Below are 23674 nucleotides of genomic sequence, written 5' to 3'. Positions count from 1 at the left end.
CACTGCATAGGCAATCTGGACTCCCTGGTCAGAGGCACAGAAACTCACCTTTCACATGGACTCTTGGCAAGATGTTCTGAAATGGGGCTGCATGCAATAGGTCACACACTTCTTCTAAAGACTACAGCAAAGGAACAGAAGGTTGCATTAGGAAGTTTACCTCACCGCAAAGACAGACAGAAGTCTGGTGCTGAAAACAAAATCTATATCTTTGCCATTTTAGTGTAAAATAAATAGTCTAAGCAGCACTGTGCAGTAGAACTCTCTGGAATGATGGAAATGTATTGTTTGTGCTATACATTTAGTTACTACCCACATGCGGCTAGTACACCTGAATAACTGAATTTCAAATTTTATTTACTTTTGCTACCTGCCTCTTAAGTTTGTAACTGAGTTATAAGACTTTATAACAAGACACCACTGCATAGACAGGAGGAAGGTGCTTCCTCTGTGAGCAGCACTAGAGGCAGAAAGAAAGGCAGCATCATTCTTGCACCCAAACCAAGTTCTGAGTAGTCATCTTGAACCTGCTTTTGGAACACAACTCTTTTAAAGAGGTAATAAAAAGAAGACCCATTCTCCAGAATATTGCAGTGTAGAGGTAGAGTTTACTTCTAATATCACAAGAGTTACAGAACTAAAAACCCACCACGAATCTAAAGGTGGTCAAGAACAGGGCTTATTTCCAGAGACTGAAGGCTCTTAAACCACAAAAAAGGGTCCCTAAGATTGGTGTGTTCACCATGGGGCAGGCAGAAGAAGTGAGTAAGCTCTCTCTCAATCTACATCAGGCTCTCCACAGAACCTTCTCCTGTATACCCATCTTAAAATCTTGGGGCGCCTGGGTGGCGCAGTCGGTTAAGCGTCCGACTTCAGCCAGGTCACGATCTCGCGGTCCGTGAGTTCGAGCCCCGCGTCAGGCTCTGGGCTGATGGCTCGGAGCCTGGAGCCTGTTTCCGATTCTGTGTCTCCCTCTCTCTCTGCCCCTCCCCCGTTCATGCTCTGTCTCTCTCTGTCCCAAAAATAAATAAAAACGTTGAAAAAAAAAAAAAAAAACAATAAAAACTAAAGACTATAAATATAAAAACTATTGTTAAAAACTATAAAAACTACCATTAAAAACAAATAAGCAATGAAAACTATTCTAAAATCAAAACTATTCTAAAATTAAAAAAAAAACTATTCTAAAATAAAAAGTTTAATGGAGGCACAGCTAAGATGGCAGAGTAGCAGGGGTCCCTAGGCTTGTCTCGTACTTCGAACATAGCTAGATAAATATCAAATCATTCTGAATACCCAAGACATCGATCTAAGGACTGAAAGAACAAACTGCACAACTAGAGGGAGAGAAGAGTCCACCTCAAGGGAGGTAGGAGGTGCAGAGACATGGTTTGGGGAAGAAACAGATCATGGGTGCTGCAGAGAGGAGGGAGCCCTGGTCGTTGAGAGGCAAGAGAGAGGCATACACAAGGTATACACAGGCCTTGAGGCATACACAAGGAAAACACTTCCTCAAAGCCACTGACTAGGAAAAAAAGAAAGGCTGATTTCCTTTTTTTTTTTTTTAATTTTTTTTTAACGTTTTATTTTTGAAACAGAGAGAGACAGAGCATGAACGGGGGAGGGTCAGAGAGACAGAGAGGGAGACACAGAATCTGATACAGGCTCCAGGTTCTGAGCTGTCAGCACAGAGCCCGACGCGGGGCTTGAACTCACGAACCGCGAGATCATGACCTGAGCCGAAGTCGGACACTTAACTGACTGAGCCACCCAGGCGCCCCGAGAGGCTGATTTTCTTGAGTTTCTGCAACCAGTGGGGCTCAAAGACTGGAGTGTTGGTCCATTGTGTGGCTAGTATAAAGCTCTGAGGGTGCTGCAGTGCTCCTGTAGAGAAGACAGGAGGCAGAAGGCATGATCTGAGGATCCCGTGGACCGAGCTGGGAGAGACCGTTCCTCCTTCTTGGAGCGCATCTGAGAGAGGTGGCATTGCCTCTCTAGGGACAAAGGAGTGGAGGGCATCATTTCCCTCCCCCACACCTCAGCATAGGCCCAGGGATACCTGCTGAGGGTGGCTAACCTGTACACTGGCTCTTTAGTGTACTTTACTTAAAACCCCATCCTCCTGCACTTTGTACAACTATCCTTCTGGAACAAACCTGCATCAGTCCTGGTGTGGCAAGACCCTCCTCAAGGGGATGAGTGCAGATCTCCGCCATGCTAGGTCCCTAAAGTTTGGAGTTTTAAAACTCAGTTGGCCTGGCTGGGATAGAACTCAAAGTATACTGCACTGCTCCAGGCAGGCAAGCAACTTGGACCCAGACAGTGTGAAAGCAGCGATCTGAAGGATGCTTGGGACACACAAGGAGAAACTGCTTCCTCCTCTGGGAGGGCTTCTTGAACAGAAGCAAGCATGAACTCCCCTCTCTGGACAAAGGAGCTGGCTGGAGCCATTTCCTCCCCTGCCCCTCAGTATAAACTAACTTCAGTAAATACCACAGCGTCAATACTGGCTGCCTAAACTGCTTACACCAAGCTCCACCCTCCTGTGCTATGCTGGTAGTGCTTCTCTTGGGCAAGTATGCCTAAGGACCAGCGCCGCTGGCCTATTCTCCAGAAGACCAGCACAAATTCCCACACACACTATGTCTAAGGACCATGGAGTTCTACAAAGCTTTAGCTCTAGTGGAAATAGAATCCAGTCTCTTTTAACAAGCAGACAAGAGCACACCTAGTTAAAAGTTGCTATATTCTGGCAATGGTCCAGACTTTCCCCACCGCAGGCAAGGAGAAACTGCGGAGAACTGACCTGAAGGAAAGAGCAGCCGTAACACAGCAGCACAGGGCATAAAATATGCACCAGAGACACTTCTTGAAACACTAGGCCCTGGACATTATATGACCTCTTCTTCATAAAGCCATTAACTCTCAGGAGCAGGAAACATAACGGTTTTCCTAACACACAGAAGAAGACAGAGAACTAGAAAAAATGCAAGACAGAGGAATTCATCCCAAAAGAAAGAACAAGAAAAGGTCACAGCCAGGGATCTAATCGAAACAGATATAAGTAATATGCCTGATCCAGAACTTAAAGCAACAACCATAACTAACTGAGCTTGAGAAAATCATCGAATACACCAGGGAGTCCCTTACCACAGAGATAAAAGAGCTAAAAACTAATCAGACCAAAATGAAAAAATGCAGTAACTAATTATCAAAACTGCCTGGATGTAATGACAAGGATGGAAGAAGCAGAGGAATGAATAGGTAACATAAAAAAATACAATTATGGGAAATAATGAAGAACAAAAGAGGGAAAGAAGTATCATGGATCACATAGAGAATTCAGTGACTCCATAAAATGTAATAACATTGATATCATAGGAGTCTCAGAGGAAAAGGGAGAGAAGGGGGCAGAAGGTTCATTTGAGGAAATTATAGCCAAAAACCTCCCTAATCTGACAAATGAAACAGACCTCCAAATCCAGGAGGCACAAAGAATTCCCATCAAAATCAACAAAAGCAGGCCAGCACCAAGACATATTGTAGTTAAATTTGCAAATAATAGAGACAAAGACAGATCCTAAAAGAAGCAATACAAAAGAAGTCCTTAATTTACAAGGGAAGACAAATAAGGTTAGCAACAGATCTGTCCATAGAAACTTGGCAGACAAGAAAAAGGCATGATATATTCAATGTGCTGAATGGGAAAAATCTGCAGCCAAGAATACTCTATCTAGCCAGCAAGGCTATCATTCAGAATAGAAGGAGAGATAAAGAGTTTCTCAGACAAACAAAAACTAAAGGAGTTTGTAACCACTAAACACCCCCTGCAAGAAATATTAAAGGGGATTCTTCAAGTGGAATGAAGGAAGAAAAGTGACAAAGACTAAAAAGGAACACAGACAAAAGAAATTAATAAAATGGCACTAACTTCATATCTATCAATAATTATCCTGAAAGTAAATAGACTAAATGCTCCAATCAAAAGACAAAGGATGTCAGAACTGATTAAAAAAACAACAAAAAAACCCCGACCCATCTATACAACTGCCTTTCATAGCTCATTGTAGATCTAAAGACATCTGCAGATTGAAAGTAAGGAGATGGAGAGACACTTACCATGCAAATGGATGTCAAAAGAAAGCCAGAGTAGCCATACTTCTATCAGACAAACTAGATTTAAAAAAAGATTTTTTTAAAGTTTATTTTTGAGACAGACAGAGCAAGCAGGGGAGGGGCAGAGAGAGAAGGAGAGAGAGAATCCCAAGCAGGCTCTGCACTGTCAACATGGAGCCTGATGAAGGGCTTGAACCCACAAAATGCAAGATCATGACCTGAACCGAAACCAAGAGTTGCACATTTAACCAACTGAGCCACACAGGCGCCCCAAGACAAACTAGATTTTAAACGACTGACTGCAAAGAGATGAATAAGGGCACTACATCATAATAAAGGGGTCTATCCAACAAGAAGTACTAATTGTAAATATTTATGGCCCCAACTTGGGAGAAGCTAAATATATAAAACAATTAATAACAAACATAAAGAAACTCAGTAACAGTAATACAAGAATAGTAGGGGACTTCAACACCCCACTTATAACAATGGACAAATCATCTAAGCAGAAAATCAACAAGGAAACAATGGCTTTGATGACACACTGAACCAAATGAACTTAACAAACCTATTCAGAACATTCCATCCTAAAGCAGTAGAAAACACATTCTATTCAAGTGCAATGGGACATTCTCTAGAATAGATCACATACTGGGTCACAAGTCAGGTCTCAACAAGTACCAAGAGTGAGATCATACCATGCCTATTTTCAAACCACAGTACTTTGAAATTTGAAGTCAACCACATGAAAAAATTTGGAAAGACCACATACATGGGGGCTAAAGAACATCCTACTAAAGAATGAATGGGTCAACCAGGAAATAAAAAAAATAATAAATGAGGGGCATCTAGGTAGCTCAGTCAGTTAAGCACCGACTCTTGATTTCAGCTCAGGTCATAACCTCACGGTTTGTGAAATCAAGCCCCACAGTGGGCTCTGCGCTGATGGCGTAGAGCCTGCTTGGGACTCTCTTTCTCTCTCTCCCTCTGTCCCTCCCCAACTCACGCACTCTTTCTCTCTCTCTCTCTCTCTCTCTCTCTCTCTCAAAAATAAATTTAAAAACATTAAAAAAATATTTTTAAAAAAATTGAAAATTAAACAAATACCTGGAAACAAATGAAAATTAAAACACAATGGTTCAAAACCTTTGTGATGCAGGAAAAGCAGTCCTGAGTGAGGTATATAGCGATAGAGGTTTACCTCAAGAAGCCAGAAAAATCTCAAATAGACAACCTAACCTTATATGTAAAGGAGCTAGAAAAAAAAAAAAAAATGAAGCCTGGGGTGCCTGGGTTGGTTGAGCAGTTAGTTAAGCAGCTGACTTCAGCTCAGGTCATGATCTCGCAGTCCGTGAGTTCAAGCCCCGTGTCAGGCTCTGTGCTGACAGCTCAGAGCCTGGACCCTACTTTGGATTCTGTGTCTCCCTCTCTCTCTGCTCCTCCCCTGCTTGTGCTCTTTCTCTGTCTCTCAAAAATAAATAAATGTTAAAAAAAAATTAAAAAAAAAAAAGAAGCCTAAAGCCAGCAGAAGGAAAATAATAAAGATTAGAGCAGAAATCAATGATATAGAAACTAAAAAACCCCCCAACAGAATAGATGAATGAAACCAGGAGCTGCTTCTTTTAAAAAATTAATAAAATTGGTAACCCCCTAGCCAGACTTACCAAAGAGAAAAGAAAAACGACCCAAGTAAATGAAATCACTAATGAGAGGAGAAATCACAACCAACACCATATGTATACAAAAAATTATGGGAGTATTATGAAAAATCATATGCCCCCAAATTGGGCAATCTTGAAGAAATAGATAAATTCCTAGAAACTACAACAACTAAAACAGGAAGAAGTAGAAAACTTGAGCAAAGAATATCCAGCAAAGAAATTGAATCAGTAAGCAAAAATCTCCCAACAAACAAAAAAGTCCAGGGCCAGATGGCTTCCCAGGGGAATTCTACCAAATACTTAAAGAAGAGCTAACCTTTTCTTCTCAAACTATCCAAAAAAATAGAAACAGAAGGAAAACTTCCAAACTCATTCTATGACTCCAGCATTACCCTAATTCCAAAACAAGACAAAGACTCCACTTAAAAAGAGAACTACAGACCAATATCCCTGATGAACATCGATGCAAAAATTCTCAATAAAATACTAGCAAATCGAATCCAACAGTACATTAAAAGTATCATTCACTACAATCAAGTGGGATTTATTCCAGGGTTGAAAGGGGAGCTCAATATTCTCAGGTCAATTGATGTGATCCACCATGTTAATAAAAGAAAGGATGGGAAACATATGATCCTCTCAATAGATGCAGAAAAAGCATTTGACAAAGTACTGCATCCATTCTTGCTGAAAACCCTCAACAAAGTAGGTTTAGAGGGAACTTAACATAATAGAGACCGGCCATCTATGAAAAAAATCACAGCTAATATTATCCTTAATGGGGAATAACTGAGAGCTTTTTCCTCTACGGTCAGGAACGAGATAGGGATGTCAACACTCAAGACAGTTACTTAACATAATACTGGAAGTGCTAGCCACAGGAACCAGATAACACAAAGAAATAAAAGGTATGCAAATTGGCAAGGAAGAAGTCAAACTTTCACTATTTGCAGACAACATGATACTCTATGTAGAAAACCCAAAAGACTCTACCAAAAATTTGCTAGAACTGATATATGAATTAAGTAAAGTTGCAGGATACAATATCAATGTACAGAAATCTACTGCATCTCTCTACACCAATAATGAGGCAGTAGAGAAAGGAATCAAGGAATCGATCCTATTTATAATTGCTCCAAAAGGAATTAGATACCTAATAAACCTAACCAAAGAATTAAAAGATTTGTACTCTGAAAACTATAAACCAATGATGAAAGAAATTGAAGATGACACAAAGAAATGGAAAAACATTCCATGGTCATGGATTGGAAGAACACACATTATTAAAATATCTATACTACTGGGGTGCCCGGATGACTCAATCGGTTAAGCATCTGACTTTGGCTCAGGTCATGATCTCGCGGTTGATGAGTTCGAGCCCCGAGTTGGGCTCTGTGCTGACAGCTCAGAGCCTGGAGCCTGCTTTGGATTCTGTGTCTCCCTCTCTCTCTGACCCTCCCTCGCTCAGGCCCCCTCTGTCTCTGTCTCAAAAATAAATAAACATTAAAAAAATTAAAAAAAAATATCTATACTACCCAAAACAATGTACATGGAATGCAGTCCCTATCAAAATACCACCAGCATGTTTCACAGTGCTAGAACAAGCAATCCTAAAATTTTTATGGAACCACAGAAGATTTTGAATAGCCAATGCAATCCTGGAAAAGAAAACCAAAGCTGGAGGCATCACAATTCCAGATTTCAAGCTATATTACAAAGCTGTAGTCATCAAGACAGTATGGTGCTGGCACAAAACAGACACACAGATTGAAGGAACAAAACAGAAAACCCAGAAACAGACCCACAACTATATGGTCAACTAATCTGCAACAAAGCAGGAAAGAATATCTAATGGAAAAAAACAGTCTCTTCAACAAATGGTATTGGGAAAACTGGACAGCAATATGGAAAAGAATGAAACTGGACCACTTCCTTATAACATATACAAAAATAAATCCAAAATGGATGAAAGACCCAAATATGAGACAGGAAACCATCAAAATTCTGGAGAACACAGGCAGTAACCTCTCTGACATCGGCCAGAGCAACTTCTAACTAAAGGCAAGGGAAAAATTAACTATGGGGAATTTATCAATATAAAAATCTTTGCACAGCAAAGGAAACAATCAACAAAACTAAAAGGCAACCAACAGAATGGGAGAAGATATTTGCAAATGACATACCTGATAAAGGGTTAGTATCCAAAATATATAAAGAACTTATAAAATTCAACACCCAAAAAACAAACAATCCAGTAAAAAAATGGAAAGACCTGAACACACATTTTTCCAGAGAAAACATCCAGATAGCTAACAGACACATGAAAAGACGCTCAACATCATTCATCATCTGAGAAATAAAAATCAAAGCTACAATGAGATACCACCTCACACACCTGTCAGAATGGCTAAAATTAACAACACAGGTGGGAATGCAAGCTGGTGCAGCCACTCTGGAAAACAATATGGAGGTTCCCCAAAAAACTTAAAAATAGAACTACCCTACGACCAGCAATTGCACTACTAGGCATTTACCCAAGGGATACAGGTATGCTGTTTCGAAGGGACACATGCACCTCCATGTTTACAGAAGCACTATCAACAATAGCCAAAGTATGGAAAGAGCCCAAATGTCCATCGATGGATGAATGGATAAAGAAGATGTGGCGTGTGTATATATATACAATGGAGTATTAGCAGTCAAAAAGAATGAAATTTTGCCATTTGCAACTACGTGCATGGAGCTAGAGGGTATTATGGTAAGTGAAATTAGTCAGAGAAAGACAAAAATCATATGACTTCACTCATATGAGGACTTTAAGAGACAAAGCAGATGAACATAAGGGAAGGGAAACAAAAATAATATAAAAACAGGGAGGGGGACAAAACAGAAGAGACTCATAAATATGGAGAACAAACTGAGGGTTACTGGAGGGGTTGTGGGAGGAGGGATGGGCTAAATGGGTAAGGGGCACTAAGGAATCTACTCCTAAAATCATTGTTGCACTATATGCTAACTAATTTGGATGTAAATTTTAGAGAATAAAAAATAAAATAAAAAAAATCCTATTAAAGGAGCAGAAAAAAAGAAAAAAAAAGAATGTATATCCTTTCCCATATATATATATATATATATATATATATATATATATATATATTCCCCTGTAGCTAACAAGCTTCAAAGTTCTTCAGAGCAATCTTAAAAGGCCATTTCTCAGGCTATAGTCTTCAGTAAAACAAAGAATAAAGCATTTGCAAACTTAAAAAAAAAATTAACAACACAGGAAAGAAAAGATGTTGGTGAAGATGCGGAGAAATGGGAACCCTCTTGTACTGTTGGTGGGAATGCAAACTGGTGCTGCCACTCTGGAAAACAGAACGGAGGTTCCTCAAAAAGCTAAAAATAGAACTGATCTATTAGAATTGCCTATGATTTGGCAATTGTACTCATAGGTATTTATCCAAAAGATACAAAAATAGTGATTTGAAGGGATACATGCACCCTGATGTTTATAGTAGCAATACCAACAACAGCCAAACTATGGAAAGAGCCTAAATGTCCATTGTATACATGTCTGTATATAGAACAAACTGAGGGCTGCTGGAGGGGAAGTGGGCAGGGGGATGGGCTAAATGGGTGATGGGTATTAAGAAAGCACTTAATGGTGACTGATGAGCATGAGTGTTGTATTTAAGTGATGAATCAGTAAATTCTACATATGAAACAAAAAAAAGAAAAAGGAAAAGGAAAAGGAAAAGAAAAAGAAAAAGAAAAAGAAAGAAATAAAAAGGAAAAAAGTTTATTAGACACACATGCACAAACTAAAAAACACCAAAACAATACTACCCAGGTTGGGTTTAAGGAGCAGAATTTGAAAACAGAATGAAACAAACAAACTTCAGGAAGCTACATGTATCTACCCAATGCATGAATTCAGAATAAAAAAGATCAACATTTTTGGTTACTGAATCAAATCCTGGTGCCAACTGGGACAACTACTGCATGGCCACATATGGACAGGCCCTGGAGGCCCCCACCCAAATACTTGTTGCCTTGGCAGTTGGGTCACAGTTACCCCACTTTTCTAATGTGACAATCTGATTCACCCTTAATACCTCCATTTATAATAGTGAGAACTTACACAAATACCAAAACTTATTTTTTACCACCTTCCTTGGAGAGACCACTAAGAAGAGATCAGTGTCTAGCGTCTTCAAACCTGCCCCTGGGTTTGATGGGACTTGGGCATAATCATCTGAGACAGATTGAGAACAACAGCCATACCTCCTTCCACCATGGGAAATTCTCCCCTAGTGGACATACTGCAAAATATAACCTCCTACTTCCAACAGGACAAAAGCCAACACCACAAAATTCCTATCTGGGACTGAACCTGGGAGCAGACGTGCCCAACACAGAACATGTGGCTTCTCACCACTTCCACAAGGTGCACTGACAAGGGGATCTGGAGAAGGGAGAAGTGAAGGGGTGACAGTAAGCAAAGGGCCTGAGGAAGGGCGGTGACAGGCATTTTTATAGGGAAGGGCTACCATGTCCAGAAGAGAGCCATGCATGGTGTTCACTATGCCTCAGGCATGGGTCACAGAATCTGCCATGAAAAACAAAACTGCGGGGCACCTGGGTGTCTCAGTTGGTTAAGGTACCAACTTCGGCTCGGGTCATGATCTCACAGTTTGTGAGTACTAGCCCCACATAGGGCTCTGTGCTGACAGCTCAGAGCCTGGAGCCTGCTTCGGATTCTGTGTCTCCCCCTCTCTCTGTGCCTCCCCTGCTCACACTCTGTGTCTCTCTGTCTTTCAATAATAAATAAACATTAAAAAAAATTAAAAAAAAAAAAAGAAAAACAAAACTGCACATGATTAAACAGTAGATGATTGTCTTTTTATTCATTGTTTCAGAAATATTCATACATTCATAAGCCAAAGTTTGCTTTCAAGTCAACTGACAACTACTAATTAACATCTTTTCTCAGTGTCCAATACTATGCTTGTCACTCAAAGGAACTAAGCACAAGAGTATACACTTGAGATACAGGCCTAGTCTCAGAAGGGAGAGAACGAAGGGGAGCTGTGTCAACTGGCTGCTAGAGACCCAGCACTCACCAGGCACCTGAAGCCCAGGGGATTCTTCCACTGCTGAGGCACCAATCCCCACTGGATTGTGGTGAGGTCTTTAAGAGTGCTGAACAAGTCTCAGAAGGGATTTGCTAGTCTTGAGAGATTTGCAACAGGCATAATTTAGGGATCTAGGCAGCAAAGATCACATGGGTTTCCAATTTCTCTGTTTTAAGTTTCTAATACAGCATCACACTCTCACACTCCAACCAAAAGCCAACAAATGTCCAACTGTTGCCCTAAAAATGGGTATGGACTGTTCCTTTTAGTTGATGAGTTCTGTCCTTCCAGCATCAAACACCAGTGGGTCTATAATTCTTTTATGTCCGTATAAGACCTCCTGGACATGTTCTATTTTGTAGGTGAAGAAAAGGTTTTGACCATTTATCGTATTTCCTAAAAGCACAGCTGGATCAGGAGAAAAATCAGCCTTCTAATGGTTCTCTGCCAGTAACTAATGTCAATTCTCTAAGGCAGTCCTCCCTCAGTAAAACTTGGGGCTCCCTGCCATAACTCAACGCCAGTGACTAAAACGCACCTTCAGGTTTAGATACATATGGATGAGAGAGATGGCACTTTATACTGTGTGGCACTATGTGTTCAGGAAAAGTCACACGTGAAGGGAATCTTCCTATATTAAATATTTAAACTTCATGATAGATTATGATTTAAAATAATTCTTTTTAGCTTATCTGGTTGTCAAAAATTCACAAAATATTGTAGTATAAGATTCAGTTCTCCCTAATATGTTCCTGGAGCGAGGCTGCCCTGGACATCAGCTGCTTGCTCCCTCTACAGGCAGCCTACCTGCTCTTTGCAGAATTGCCCAGCCCACCAAGTGACTCTGGTGGGTCCTCCACCTCATGCTGTCACTCCTGCTGTGGAAGAGGATAGCACATGAGGGGCTGCTCACTCAGAGTCCATGCTGACTTGCAGATGGCCTGGGGTTCCCCCTCTGTGTCACACACATGGAAAGGGTCTACCCAGGAATACAGTAACAGAGGGTAAAGTCAAAAGATGCAGGTCCTAATGGGAGGCCATCAGCTCCTGGAGGTATCCACATCCAACCCTGGACTCTCTGACAATGTATTTTTTTTTTCTTTTTTTTTTAAATTTAGGTGTAAAGTGGCCAATCCAGTGGCTCAGTCCTTAGAGTATGGTAGTCTGGCTGCCATGGCCTGAAATGTATATAGACACCCTGGTCCCGGTCACTCTAAAGCATGACCCTGCCTCTGTCAAGCTCCCAAGGTCCTGAAGACAAGAGACTCCTTTAAGAAACAACACAGCAAAAAATCTCCCCAAATAGGTATAGAGATGCAACACAATTAACACTGAAATGTCATGCTTTTTCAGTACATTTGGCAAACTGATACTTTAAGCAAAGCAAAAATGTATGAAGAGGCAACATACCCTTGAAGAAGAATATGGTAAGGAAATATGTCCTGTCAGGTAGCAAGACTTAAGTGAGAGCTATCAGGAATAAGACAATGTGTTGTTATGCCATGGACATAAACATGACCAATGCATGAAGGCCTGCAGAAAGGACATTGCAAAAGCCTGGACACTGACCAGTGCATCCACAGAAATATGGCAGATGACAGTGACATTGCAGATTATAAAGGAAAGGAGGGGTTCTTCAGCCACTGGAGGAGAGACAACTGAATAGCTCCACAGAGAAAAAAGAAACTTCATCCACTCTTATCACACACAAAAACCAATTCCAGGATTATAAACTTAAATCTAGAAAACAAAACTTAAAATCTTCAGTTGAAAATATAAGGGAGTATTTTATGATTCCCTAGGTAGGAAAGAAGTTTGTCAAAAAGATATGAAAAGGGGGTTGCCGGGGCGCCTGGGTGGCACAGTCGGTTAAGCGCCTGACTTCAGCCAGGTCACGATCTCGCGGTCTGTGAGTTCGAGCCCCGCGTCAGGCTCTGGGCTGATGGCTCAGAGCCTGGAGCCTGTTTCCGATTCTGTGTCTCCCTCTCTCTCTGCCCCTCCCCCGTTCATGCTCTGTCTCTCTCTGTCCCAAAAATAAATAAACGTTGAAAAAAAAAATTTAAAAAAAAAAAAAAAAAAAAGAAAAGGGGGTTGCCTGGGTGTCTCAGTTGGTTGAGCATCCAACTCTGATTTCTCACAGTTTGTGAATTTGAACCTTGCATTGGGCTTCACGCTGTCAGTTTGGGATTCTCTTCCCCTCTGTCTACCCCTCCCCCACTTGCACATGTTCTCTCTCAAAATAAATAAACTTAAAAAAAAAAAAAACAAATTAAGAGTACCAGTTTATTAAAAAAAAAATCACCACTATCAGAGTGAAAAGACACCACAAACAGGGAGAAGTATTTGCAATGCATGTAAAACACAAAGGATATACAAGGAGCTTCTATAAAGCTAGAGAAGAATGGGCAAAAGACACAATGAGGATTTAACAGAATAGGAAAAACAAGCAACAAACGAAGATGCCCACCTCCTTAGTCACAACAGAGAGAAAACCAGAGTAAGGCCACAAGAGTGTGTATGTTACAGTCACTAGGTTTTCCAATTCAGAATGGTCAGTTGTCATGAGGGGACTGAGAGACAGGCTAAATGACGCCACAAGGAGGCAACCAGTGGAGAGAACAGGTGTCCCCCTGTGCAATTTCTCAGTAATAGTAAGCTTCCAGAATTTGCTCTATTATGCTATCCACCACAATAGTCATGGGACATTAATGTAGCTTTTTAAACATAAAGTAATTAAAATTCAACCAAACTTAAAAATCAGTTCTTCAGTCACACTAAGCCACACTTCAAGTGCTCAACAGCCTCAGATATAGAATTTTCCATCATGCAAACAGCTCTCCTGGGCAGTAGTGCTTTATATCCTTACATACATGTCCCATGTTTGTTTAGGTATAGCAAATACTACATATTAAAATATTTCCACAGTGCTCACATAGTAGAACATTCTTAAATGATGAACTACACTGCATTTTTGTTTTTCAGTTGCAGGAAACAAATTCAAATTAAAGTCTAAATAGTCACACACAAAAAAATGGTGCTTTGTAACACTTACTCCCTTTTTACCCCCATTAAATAACCCCAATAAATCAAGCCTCTAAAAAATTCTTTTTTCTGTCACCTATGGGGAATAACTCTACATGGCCTGGGGGTTGGCTAGGCTGAGCACTCACCAGACTCTGCTCGATGAGCAGGCAGAAGAGGACAGCATTGCCCACCTCCCGCAGATTCTGGAAGCACACGGTCTTCAGCTCCGCATACTCAACAATGTCCTTCAGCTGGTGGTGGAAGAACTCTAGGATGCCTGTAGTAGCAGAGAGTGAGTAAGGGGACTGGGGAGGTTGGAGGCACAGCCTGGGCTCTACGGCTGGGAGCATCTGTGCTGGTCATGAAAGATCCTCTGACACTGCCATCGTGCCTGCTATGGAGATGGCCATGTGTCCCCTGACCCCAACATCTTCCTTGCAACAGTAGCCTGTTCATCACCTGGGCCTTGGGACTCAGCTCCAAAGCCTCTTTCTCTGTCAACCCTGTATCTTCTGAGGATGCACATTACAAGAATAAAGGAGAAAGACCACATCATCATCTCCAGCAGAGGCAGAAAAGGTCTTTATAAAATTCATTATCCCTTCTCAGGCATAGGTAGAAAGGGATGTACTTAATCTACTAAAGTACATCTACAAAAGCCCTGCAGCTAATGTCATGAGTCTCAGTGGTGGAACCTGCATTCTCTCTCTCTGAGCCCCAGAGCAAGACCACACATTTTCATCACTGTCCTGGAGATCCTGCACATTGTGATAAGGCACAAAAAGACACCAGGCATAAACACTGGAAAGAAAGCTAATATTCCCTAATTTGATCTATACATTCAAATGCTGACCCAGTCAAAAGTCCACAAGCTGACTCCAAAATTCTCGTGGTTACGCAGAAGACCTAGAATAGCCAAAACAACTCTACGAAGAACAAAGTTGGAGACTTAACAGTTTTCAAACCCCTCATCCCAACTGTCAGGTACCAACTGCCATTTTGCAAGGATCCCCAGGGCAGTTGGACCTGGAAGCTGAGTTCCCTGTCCTTCCCTGGTTGGTGATCTTCAAGGTCCCAGTGCTGTGCAAGAGTCAGGGGTTCAGAGTTCAGAGCCCCATCACCCATCAGTGATTAGGCGGCATTGCCCCTCTCCCCCATATCTTCCTCACCCAAGTGTGATGATTCCAACACACCTGCTCCCAAAAGAAAGGCTGGTTTGTTTGTTCCATTGGAAACAACCAGGCTTTGATTAGGTTCGTGGTCTCCTCCCACCTGGGGAAAGGAGATCCTACCCTTATCAGTAATTTCTGACTTGATATCCTGCACTGAGGTCTGAATGTTTATGCTGTCCCTTCTGTACTGCACTCCTGGGGAGGTGCCCATACTCACCAGGAGAGCCATATTCATGACGGGGCAGGCGGCAGATCTTGGGCATCACCTCCATCAGCGTCTTCACGTACTGCAGGATTGTGCCTTGCAGCTGTAGGAGAAATAGGCTGCATCAGCCACTGGCTGCCACTGTCTCAAAGGTTGTGAGTGGTGCGTGGGGCTTCTAAAAGGGAGTCTGTTAGTAAAACACATGGTAATGACCAGGACTGAGAATCACTTTGGCTGGGAAAGGAAATCCTATCCACAGAAAGAAAACAACCTCCACCAGAGTGACTTTACAGGAGTAACTAAATGCATCTTCTAAAACACAATTCTTCTTTCAGGAGACAAGTGGCCTGAGGTATGACAGTGGGAGGGCAAGGAGCTCTAGTTGTATCCATCTGTGGTGAGTGTGGTGGTTCTGAAGAAGTGACATCCTCATGGGGCAGTTTCTGTATTCCTCTGACGGATTTGGTGTAGCTGCAACACTGACCATGTCACCTCATGTGCCTAACACCTTACAAGTTATGTGTTTTGGGGCAGAGGTTCTAGCTGGGGGTCCCAGCAGTGACTGAGTGGGTCATGGGCTCATGTCTGTGCCAAAAGACCCAACTTTTATATATTCTTAATTGATTTCTGATCCAAACAGATTGTATATTTTGTCAACCTCTTAGTATTCTGTCAGGTTTTGCTTTGTGTTAATGATCATATCATCTCCTTGATGGACTGCTACTTTAATTATGTGGCCATTAATTCAGCTTTAAGCATGGGAAATACCTGAAAGTCTCTATTTCATGATAAAAAATTTTAAAGAAATGGGCTTAATCACAGGTAGTTTATTAAAATAATGGAAAAAGATTAAAGATTAAGATTTTATAAAGTTCTTTCTCAATTAACAGAAATAGAACATAGAAAACTAAATCCATGTTAGTCTACATGTATCATTCTCTCACTTTCTCTTTGCAAAAAGACTTAAATAAAATACTTCTGCATAGAACTTCTGACCTCAATCTGAAGTTACACAGATGAGTGTCTGAATCCTTTATTCACAGTTTAACCCTTAGCACCCAGGACAGGGGCGCACATCATCAGCCTTGCAGGTACAACCAGCTATCACTGGGCAACAGAAGTCTGAACAGCAGCGGGACCCTGCCCACACCACTGCCTCACAGCTGAGCCCATCTGCCTCTTGCTCAGGCCTATCCCACAGACAGCTCTGAACTCCTCGTGGCCAAAAGACTCTCCTCCATATCCCCCAGTATAAATGTTTCCTGGAGATCTGTGTTTTAAGAAAACTCCTACTTCACAATCAGAAATGGGCCTCTCCATACAACTGTCCCTACCCAGATGCTTGCCAACTAAAATATGGTCTCTCCATAATGCCTTTATGGTTCCCTTGGGCAACAGCAGTGGTCCTTTATAAGAAAGCTATATTTTGGTACGTAACTTCTTTAAAAAAAATTTTTTTTAATGTTTATTTATTTTTGAGAGAGACAGAGAGTAAGCAAGGGAGGGGCAGAAAGAGAGAGGGAGACACAGAATCTGAAGCAGGCTCTATGTTTTGAGCTGTCAGCACAGAGCCCAACGCTGGGCTCCAACCCACAAACTATGAGATCATGACCTGAGCTGAAGTCAGAGGCTTAACCGACTGAGCCACCCAGGCACCCCTTAACTTTTTCTACGAATTAGTTAAAATAACATGGACCTATTCTCTTGAATTAAGAAAGTTGGGGGAGAAATTAAAATAAAAATTTTAAATATAAAAAAAAGAAACTAAAAAAAAAAAAAAAGAAAAAAGGAAGATAGATGGGAGAGAAATCAAACTACATACGGTCAAAAGTGGTGCTAAACACCACAGAGGAAGGACCCCTGGCTTTTCCACCCCAGAAAATTTAAGGTTATGTGTGATACTGTGATTTATAATAAATATATATTTGGTCTTGTATCTATTCCTGACAAAGAGCTCCTAAAACCTTCAAATTACCCTGAGAGCCTTAAAAGCATCTCTTATGGGGCGCCTGGGTGGCCCAGTCGGTTGAGCATCCGACTGTGGCTCAGGTCACGATCTCACATTCTGTGAGTTTGAGCCCCGCATCGGGCCCTGTGCCGGCAGCTCGGAGCCTGGAGCCTGCTTCGAATTCTGTGTCCCCCTCTCTCTCTGCCCCTCCCCCACTCTCACTTTGTCTCACTCTGTCTCTCAAAAATAAATAAATGTGAAAAAGATTTAAAAAAAAAAAAAGCATCTCTTATTAGGTTATTAAGGTCACTTTTGGAGGCCCACCCACCAATGGGGGCTGGCTGCCAGGAGAAACAACCCCATGGTTGGATTTGGGATTTTTAGTACCACCCCCAGACCTCTGGGGAGGAGAAGGGGCTGGAGGTCAATTTAGTCACCAAAGGCTAGAGATTTAATCAATTGTGGCTATATACTGAAACCCCCATAACACCCCAACAGGGTAGGGTCTGGGGAGCTTACAGATTTGGGAACCAGAACAGGTCCACAGGCCACTATGAGGGGCTCCAAAGTCCACAAGGAGAGGAGCTCCTGTCTTCAGGACCTCTCCCTATGTTATCTTTTCATTGGCTGTGGATTTGTATCCTTTGTAATTAACTGGTAATCTAGAGAGTAAACCAGCTTCCTGAGTTTTGTGAGCTGCTCTAGCAAATTAACTGAACTCAAGGAGGGGCTATAGAAACCTATGATTTACAGCCAGTGGGTCAGAGGCACAGGTGACAAATTAGACTTGAAACTAGTGGGGGTGAGGGTAGGGCAGTCTTGTGGGTCAGAGCCCTTAATCTGTAGGAACTCATGCTATTTCAAGGTAGACAGTGCTATAATTGAGTTGAATTATAGGACACCCAGTTGGTATACGAGAATTGCTCAGTGGAGTGGAAAACCCCCCTCCCCACATTAGAATTGGGTGCAGGGGCACCTGGGTGGCTCAGTCAGTTGAGCATCTGACCATGGCTCAGTTCATGATCTCTCGTTTTTTGAATTCGAGCTCCACATCAGGCTTGCTGCTATCAGCCTGTCAGTGCAAAGCCTATTTCAAATCCTCTGTCCCCCTCTCTCTGTCCCTCCCCTACTTGCACTGTCCCCAAAATAAATGGAATAAAAAAAAAAAAAAAAAAAGAATTGGGTGCAGAACACTGCACTGTGAAAAGGAAGCAGACTGAGGAAAACATACCAGGCTCTTCACGACCTTCAGCAGCTCCTCCATGACCACTGCAATGCCCTGGTAGCCAAGCAGCCGGCAGATGACCTCAAAGTGCGGAGGCCCCACAAAGTTTCGGTAGCTGCCATAAATGCTAGAGTAGGCCAAGTTCAAAGCCTGAGGGACAAAGAATATAAGGGCTTGATGAAATCTCCAGAATTTTCAATGTGGTCACTACGAAGCCAAGATGAAAAAATTGCTGCACCAAAGATGCATTCAATACACCATGCCCTTAAGATGGAGAATTCCAGAGAATTTATTAGACTGCCCTTACTGGTATTTATATCTTCAACATAAAAACATGACAAGCAAGCTTGCTAAAACAGAAAAAAGAAAACAAAGCCATTTGGTTTCAAAGATTTATCAAAGTGCCAGTTTAAGGTCCTGGAATGAGAAACAAATACATCCTCATTGCTGTCTCTTTGGAGCTGTTTCCAGTCTCCTGGTGGAGACATCTGGGGCAAACACTGATCTCAGGGACACATGGGGAGCTGGGACAGCAGCCCTTTCAGGGAGAATGGGTGAGAAAGGAAATCAGGGTGGTTTCTTATAGGAGGAGACCTCCAAGCTTGTCTAAGAACACAGATTGAACACTCAGCCGGGAGACCCCTAATAAACATTCAGTGCTGTGTATTTCCCTCTCAGCACTTTTCAGGTGCATCCCACAAATTTTGATATATTTGTATTTCATTTAGTTTGGTTGTCTTTTTAAAACAACTCTTTTAAAATTTTCTTGAGGTTTGTTTGATGGCCCAGAATATGGTCTATCTGGGGGGAAGCCCCAGGGGCACTTGAAAAGCATGTATGTTCTGCCCTTGTTGGGTAGAGTGTTCTACACATGTCAATAATTTACTGCTGCTTGATGGTGTTTACTTCTTTGTTGTTGCTGATTTTCTGTCTACTGATGACTAAGAGAGAGAAATGTTGAATTCCCCAACTATAATTGTGGAGTTGTTCATTTCTTCTTTCACCCATGTTAGTATAGTATTTGCCTCAAGTATTTTGAAGTTCTATTGTTTGGTACACAAACATTTAGGACTGCCTTATTTTCTTGGTGGTTTGACCCTATTATGTAATGTTCCTCTTGGTCCCGGATTAATATTCTCTGCTTTGAACTCTATTTTATCTTATATTAATAGAATCACTCCTTTCTTCTGATTAATGTTTGCATGGTATATCTTAATCCATCTTTTTACTTTCAACCTACCTGTATCATTAATTTGAAGTGCATGTCTTGCTTAATCAACTTTTTAACTCCACTTTGCCTATCTCTCAGTATTTTAATTGTATTTAGATGTCTCACTTACATTTGGGACATTTACACATAATGTAATTATTGATATCTAAGTAGGGTCTGTTTCATTCTTCCTGACTTCCTCTGAGTCACTTAAACATTTTTAGAATTCCACTGCAATTGACCTATAGTAGTTTCAAGAGTATCTCTTCACACGGATGTTTTAGTGGTTGTTCTAGGTCTTATACATTGTATAAGTTAATCATAATCTACTGTTACCAACATTTTATCACTTTGATTGACGTGTACCAATCTCACTTCCATTTAGGTTCCCTGTATCCTCCTCCTGCCCCCTTAATCATTGTCTTAAATATTTCCTCTACATACACTGAAAACCACATCAGAAAAGTGAGGATTCTGAAGAACAAGCACAGCAGGCCTGCTTGTAATTCCTGGGAATTCATCTTTTGGATTGTTACCAACTAATAAGGGTTTTGTTTTGTTTTGTTTTGTTTTGTTTTAAATATACATCCAAGTTAGTTAGCGTATAGTGCAATAATGATTTCAGAGTAGAATCCAGTGATTCATCCCCTACATATAATACCCAGTGCTCATCCCAAGTGTCCTCGTTAATGCCCCTTGCCTGTTTAGCCCTTCCCCACGCCCATAACTCCTACAGCAACCCTCAGTTTGTTCTCTATATTTAAGAGTCTCTTATGTTTTGTCCCCCTCCCTGTTTTTATATTATTTTTGCTTCCCTTCCCTTATGTTCATCTATTTTGTATCTTAAATTCCACATATAAGTGAAGTCCTATGATATCTGCCTTTCTCTGACTAATTTCGCTTAGCACAATACCCTGTAGTTCCATCCACGTTATTGCAAATGGCAGGATTTCATTCTTTTTGATTGCCACATAAAACTCCAGTGTGTGTCTGTGTCTGTGTGTCTGTGTACATTTATCCATTCATCTATCGATGGATATTTGGGCTTTTTCCATACTTTGGCTATTGTTGACAGCGCTGCTATAAACATTGGGGTGCCTGTGCACAATAAGGTTGTTTTCTACCACTAGGGCACTTAACCATGCTATATAAACTTGTTTAGGTTATATGTACAAACAGTGATTTATGATGGGCTCTTTTCCTTCTGGGGGTTCTGGGGTTTCAGTAACTATGAACGGTCAACATAGGTGGCATATTCCTATGTACCTAGCCCTAGTGAAAGCCTTGGACCTGAGGATCTGAGTGGACCTCTCTTCGCTGGGCAGAAAAACTACACATCCCAAGCAACCCCCATGAAGGACAACTTTGGTAGCCTGTGCCCAGTTCAATCACACCTGATGCATCTTTTTCCCTTACCGATCCTGTTTTGCATCCGTTTGCTATAATGAACTATAGCTGTTAGTACAAGTGAGTCTGTGAGTTCTTCCGGAGAATCAAAATGTGTGGGTGTCCTAGGACCCCAAAACAGAAAGTATGAAAACTGAAAACAATTTTCAAATAAAACACTGACCAGGTTGGAAGCACTGCCAAGTGCCTGTCCTGTGCCCACCCTTACAACCCCAATCACACTTGAAAGGGGCATATTTTGATCATCAGACCAGATATATCCTCTTCCTAACTCCTCCTCAAATTTGCATTTAAGTGCTGGGATTCCATGTTAGGTTTTTGCTTGATAAGTTCTACTGTTTCAAAAGAAAAACATGCAAATTGTTAGTGAAATCTAAAGGTTTCAGGAGCTAGGAAAGATGGTGGAGGAGGAGGACCCTGCGCTTACCCCATCTCATGTTTTCAATGAGATATGACCCACTTCCAAGTCAGTAAGATGGAGAGCTAACCAAAGACTGTGGGAACAAACTCCACATCGAAATACAGAGAAGAAGCTACATCTGAAATGTTACAATGGTCAGAAAGGCAGAAGGAGGCTGCCCACAGAAAAGAGGGAACTGAGTGTGCAAAATGGACAGAGAAAAAGACCTCTGCACCAGGGAGCTCACATAAGAGGACTAATATTCATAAATTTTGGCTTTAAAAACCAGACAGCTCCATCAAAAATCAACAAAAGTAGGCCAACACCAAAACATAGCATAATTAAATTTGTGAAATATAATGCTAAAGAAAAAAATCTTAAAAGCAGCAAGACAAAGGAAGTCCCTAACTTACAAGGGAAGACAAATAAGGTTAGCAGCAGATCACTCCACAGAAACTTGGCAGGCCAGAAGGGAGTGGCAGGATATATTAAAGTGCTGAATGGGAAAAATCTGCAGCCAAGAATACTCTATTCAGCAAGGCTATCATCGGAATAGGAGAGATAGAGTTTCCCAAACAAAAACTAAAAAGAGTTCGAAACCACTAAACAAGCCCTAAAAGAAATATTGGAGACTCTCTGAGTGGGAAAGAAAGACCAAAAGTGATAAGGACTAGAAAGGAACAGAGAAAATCCCCAGGAACAATGAAAAAATGAGTAAAAAAAAAAAAAAAAAAAGGCTGTAAATACATATCCATCATTTACTCTGAGTGTAAATGGACTAAACACTCTAATCAAAAGACAAAGCATGTTAGAATGGATAAAGAAACAAGACCTCTCTATACGCTGCCTCCAAGAGACTCAAAGAAATGGAAAGACATCCCATGCTCATGGATTGGAAGAACAATGTTAAAAATGTCTATACTACCCAAAGCAATCTATACTTTCAATGTGATCCCTATCAAAATAGCAACAGCCTTTTCACAGAGCTGAAACAAATAATCCTAACATTTGTATGGAACCACAAAAGACCTCAAATAGCCAAATCAATCTTGAAAGAGAAAGGCAAAGCTGGAGGCATCACAATTCCAGATTTCAAGCTATATTACAAAGCTGTAATGATCAAGACAGATGGTATTGGCACAAAAATGAACACACAGATCAATGGAACAAAACAGAAAATCCAGAAATATACCCACAATTATATGATCAACTAATCTTCAACAAAGCAGGAAGGAATATCCAATGAGAAAAAGACAGTCTCTTCAACAAACAGTGTTGAGAAAACTGAACAGCTATATGCAAAAAGAATGAAATTGGACCACTTTCTTATACCATACACAAAAAGAAATTCGAAATGGTTTAAAGACCTACATGTGAGACCTGAAATCATAAAAATCCTAGAGGAAAATATAGGCCATAAGCTCTTTGACATTGGCTGTAACAACTTCTTTCTAGGTATATCTCTTGAGGCAAGGAAAACAAAAGCGAAAGTAAAATGCTGGGACTACATCAAAATAAAAAGTTTCTTCACAGTGAAGGAAACAATCAACAAAAAACTACAAGGTGACCTACAGAATGGGAGAAGATATTTGCAAATGACCTATCTGATACAGGGCCAGTATCTAAAGTATATAAATAACTTCTAAAACTCAAAGGCCTGAGAGCAAATAATCCAATTAAAAATGGGCAGAAATCACAAACAGATATTTCTCCAAAGAAGACAAACAGATGGCCAACAGACACATGAAAAGATGTACAATATCACTTACTATCAGGGAAATGCAAATCAAAACTACAATGAGATACCACCTCACACTTGTCAGAATGGATAAAATCAACAACACAAGAAACAACAGGTGTTGGTGAGGATGTGGAGAAAGGGGAACCTTCTCGCACTGTTGATGGGAATGCAAACTGGTGCGGCCACTCTGAAAAACAGTATGGAGGTCCCTCAAAAAGTTAAAACTACCATGTGATCCAGCAATTGCACTACTGGGTATTTACCCAAAGAATACAAAAACACTAATACAAAGGGATACATGCACCCCTATGTTTACAGCAGCATTATTTACAATAAACAAACTATGGAAACAGCTGAGTGTCCACTGATTGATGAATGGATAAAGAAGATGTGGGGTGTGTGTGTGTACACACAACATACACACACACAC

The 23674-nt window shown here is 41.1% G+C and overlaps 1 protein-coding gene across 2 annotated transcripts in view; it reads right to left on the bottom strand.

The window, feature by feature from the left end:
* CYFIP1 (cytoplasmic FMR1 interacting protein 1) overlaps window positions 1–23674 on the bottom strand; it is a 134299-nt gene that overhangs the window by 8987 nt on the left and 101638 nt on the right. For both annotated transcript variants that reach the window (XM_047086676.1, XM_047086675.1), the window contains exons 24-27: window positions 18493–18636; window positions 15326–15416; window positions 14083–14213; window positions 49–121 (exon numbers count right to left, since the gene is read on the bottom strand). In XM_047086676.1, coding sequence (XP_046942632.1) covers window positions 49–121; window positions 14083–14213; window positions 15326–15416; window positions 18493–18636 — 439 coding nt within the window. The remainder of the gene's footprint in view (window positions 1–48; window positions 122–14082; window positions 14214–15325; window positions 15417–18492; window positions 18637–23674) is intronic.

This window comes from Lynx rufus, unplaced genomic scaffold (genome assembly GCF_022079265.1).
Source record: "Lynx rufus isolate CCGP_SWC_20201006 ecotype Redwood Valley unplaced genomic scaffold, mLynRuf1.p SCAF_21, whole genome shotgun sequence".
Taxonomy (NCBI): Eukaryota; Metazoa; Chordata; class Mammalia; order Carnivora; family Felidae; genus Lynx; species Lynx rufus.
This window is presented reverse-complemented; position numbering and strand designations above follow the sequence as displayed.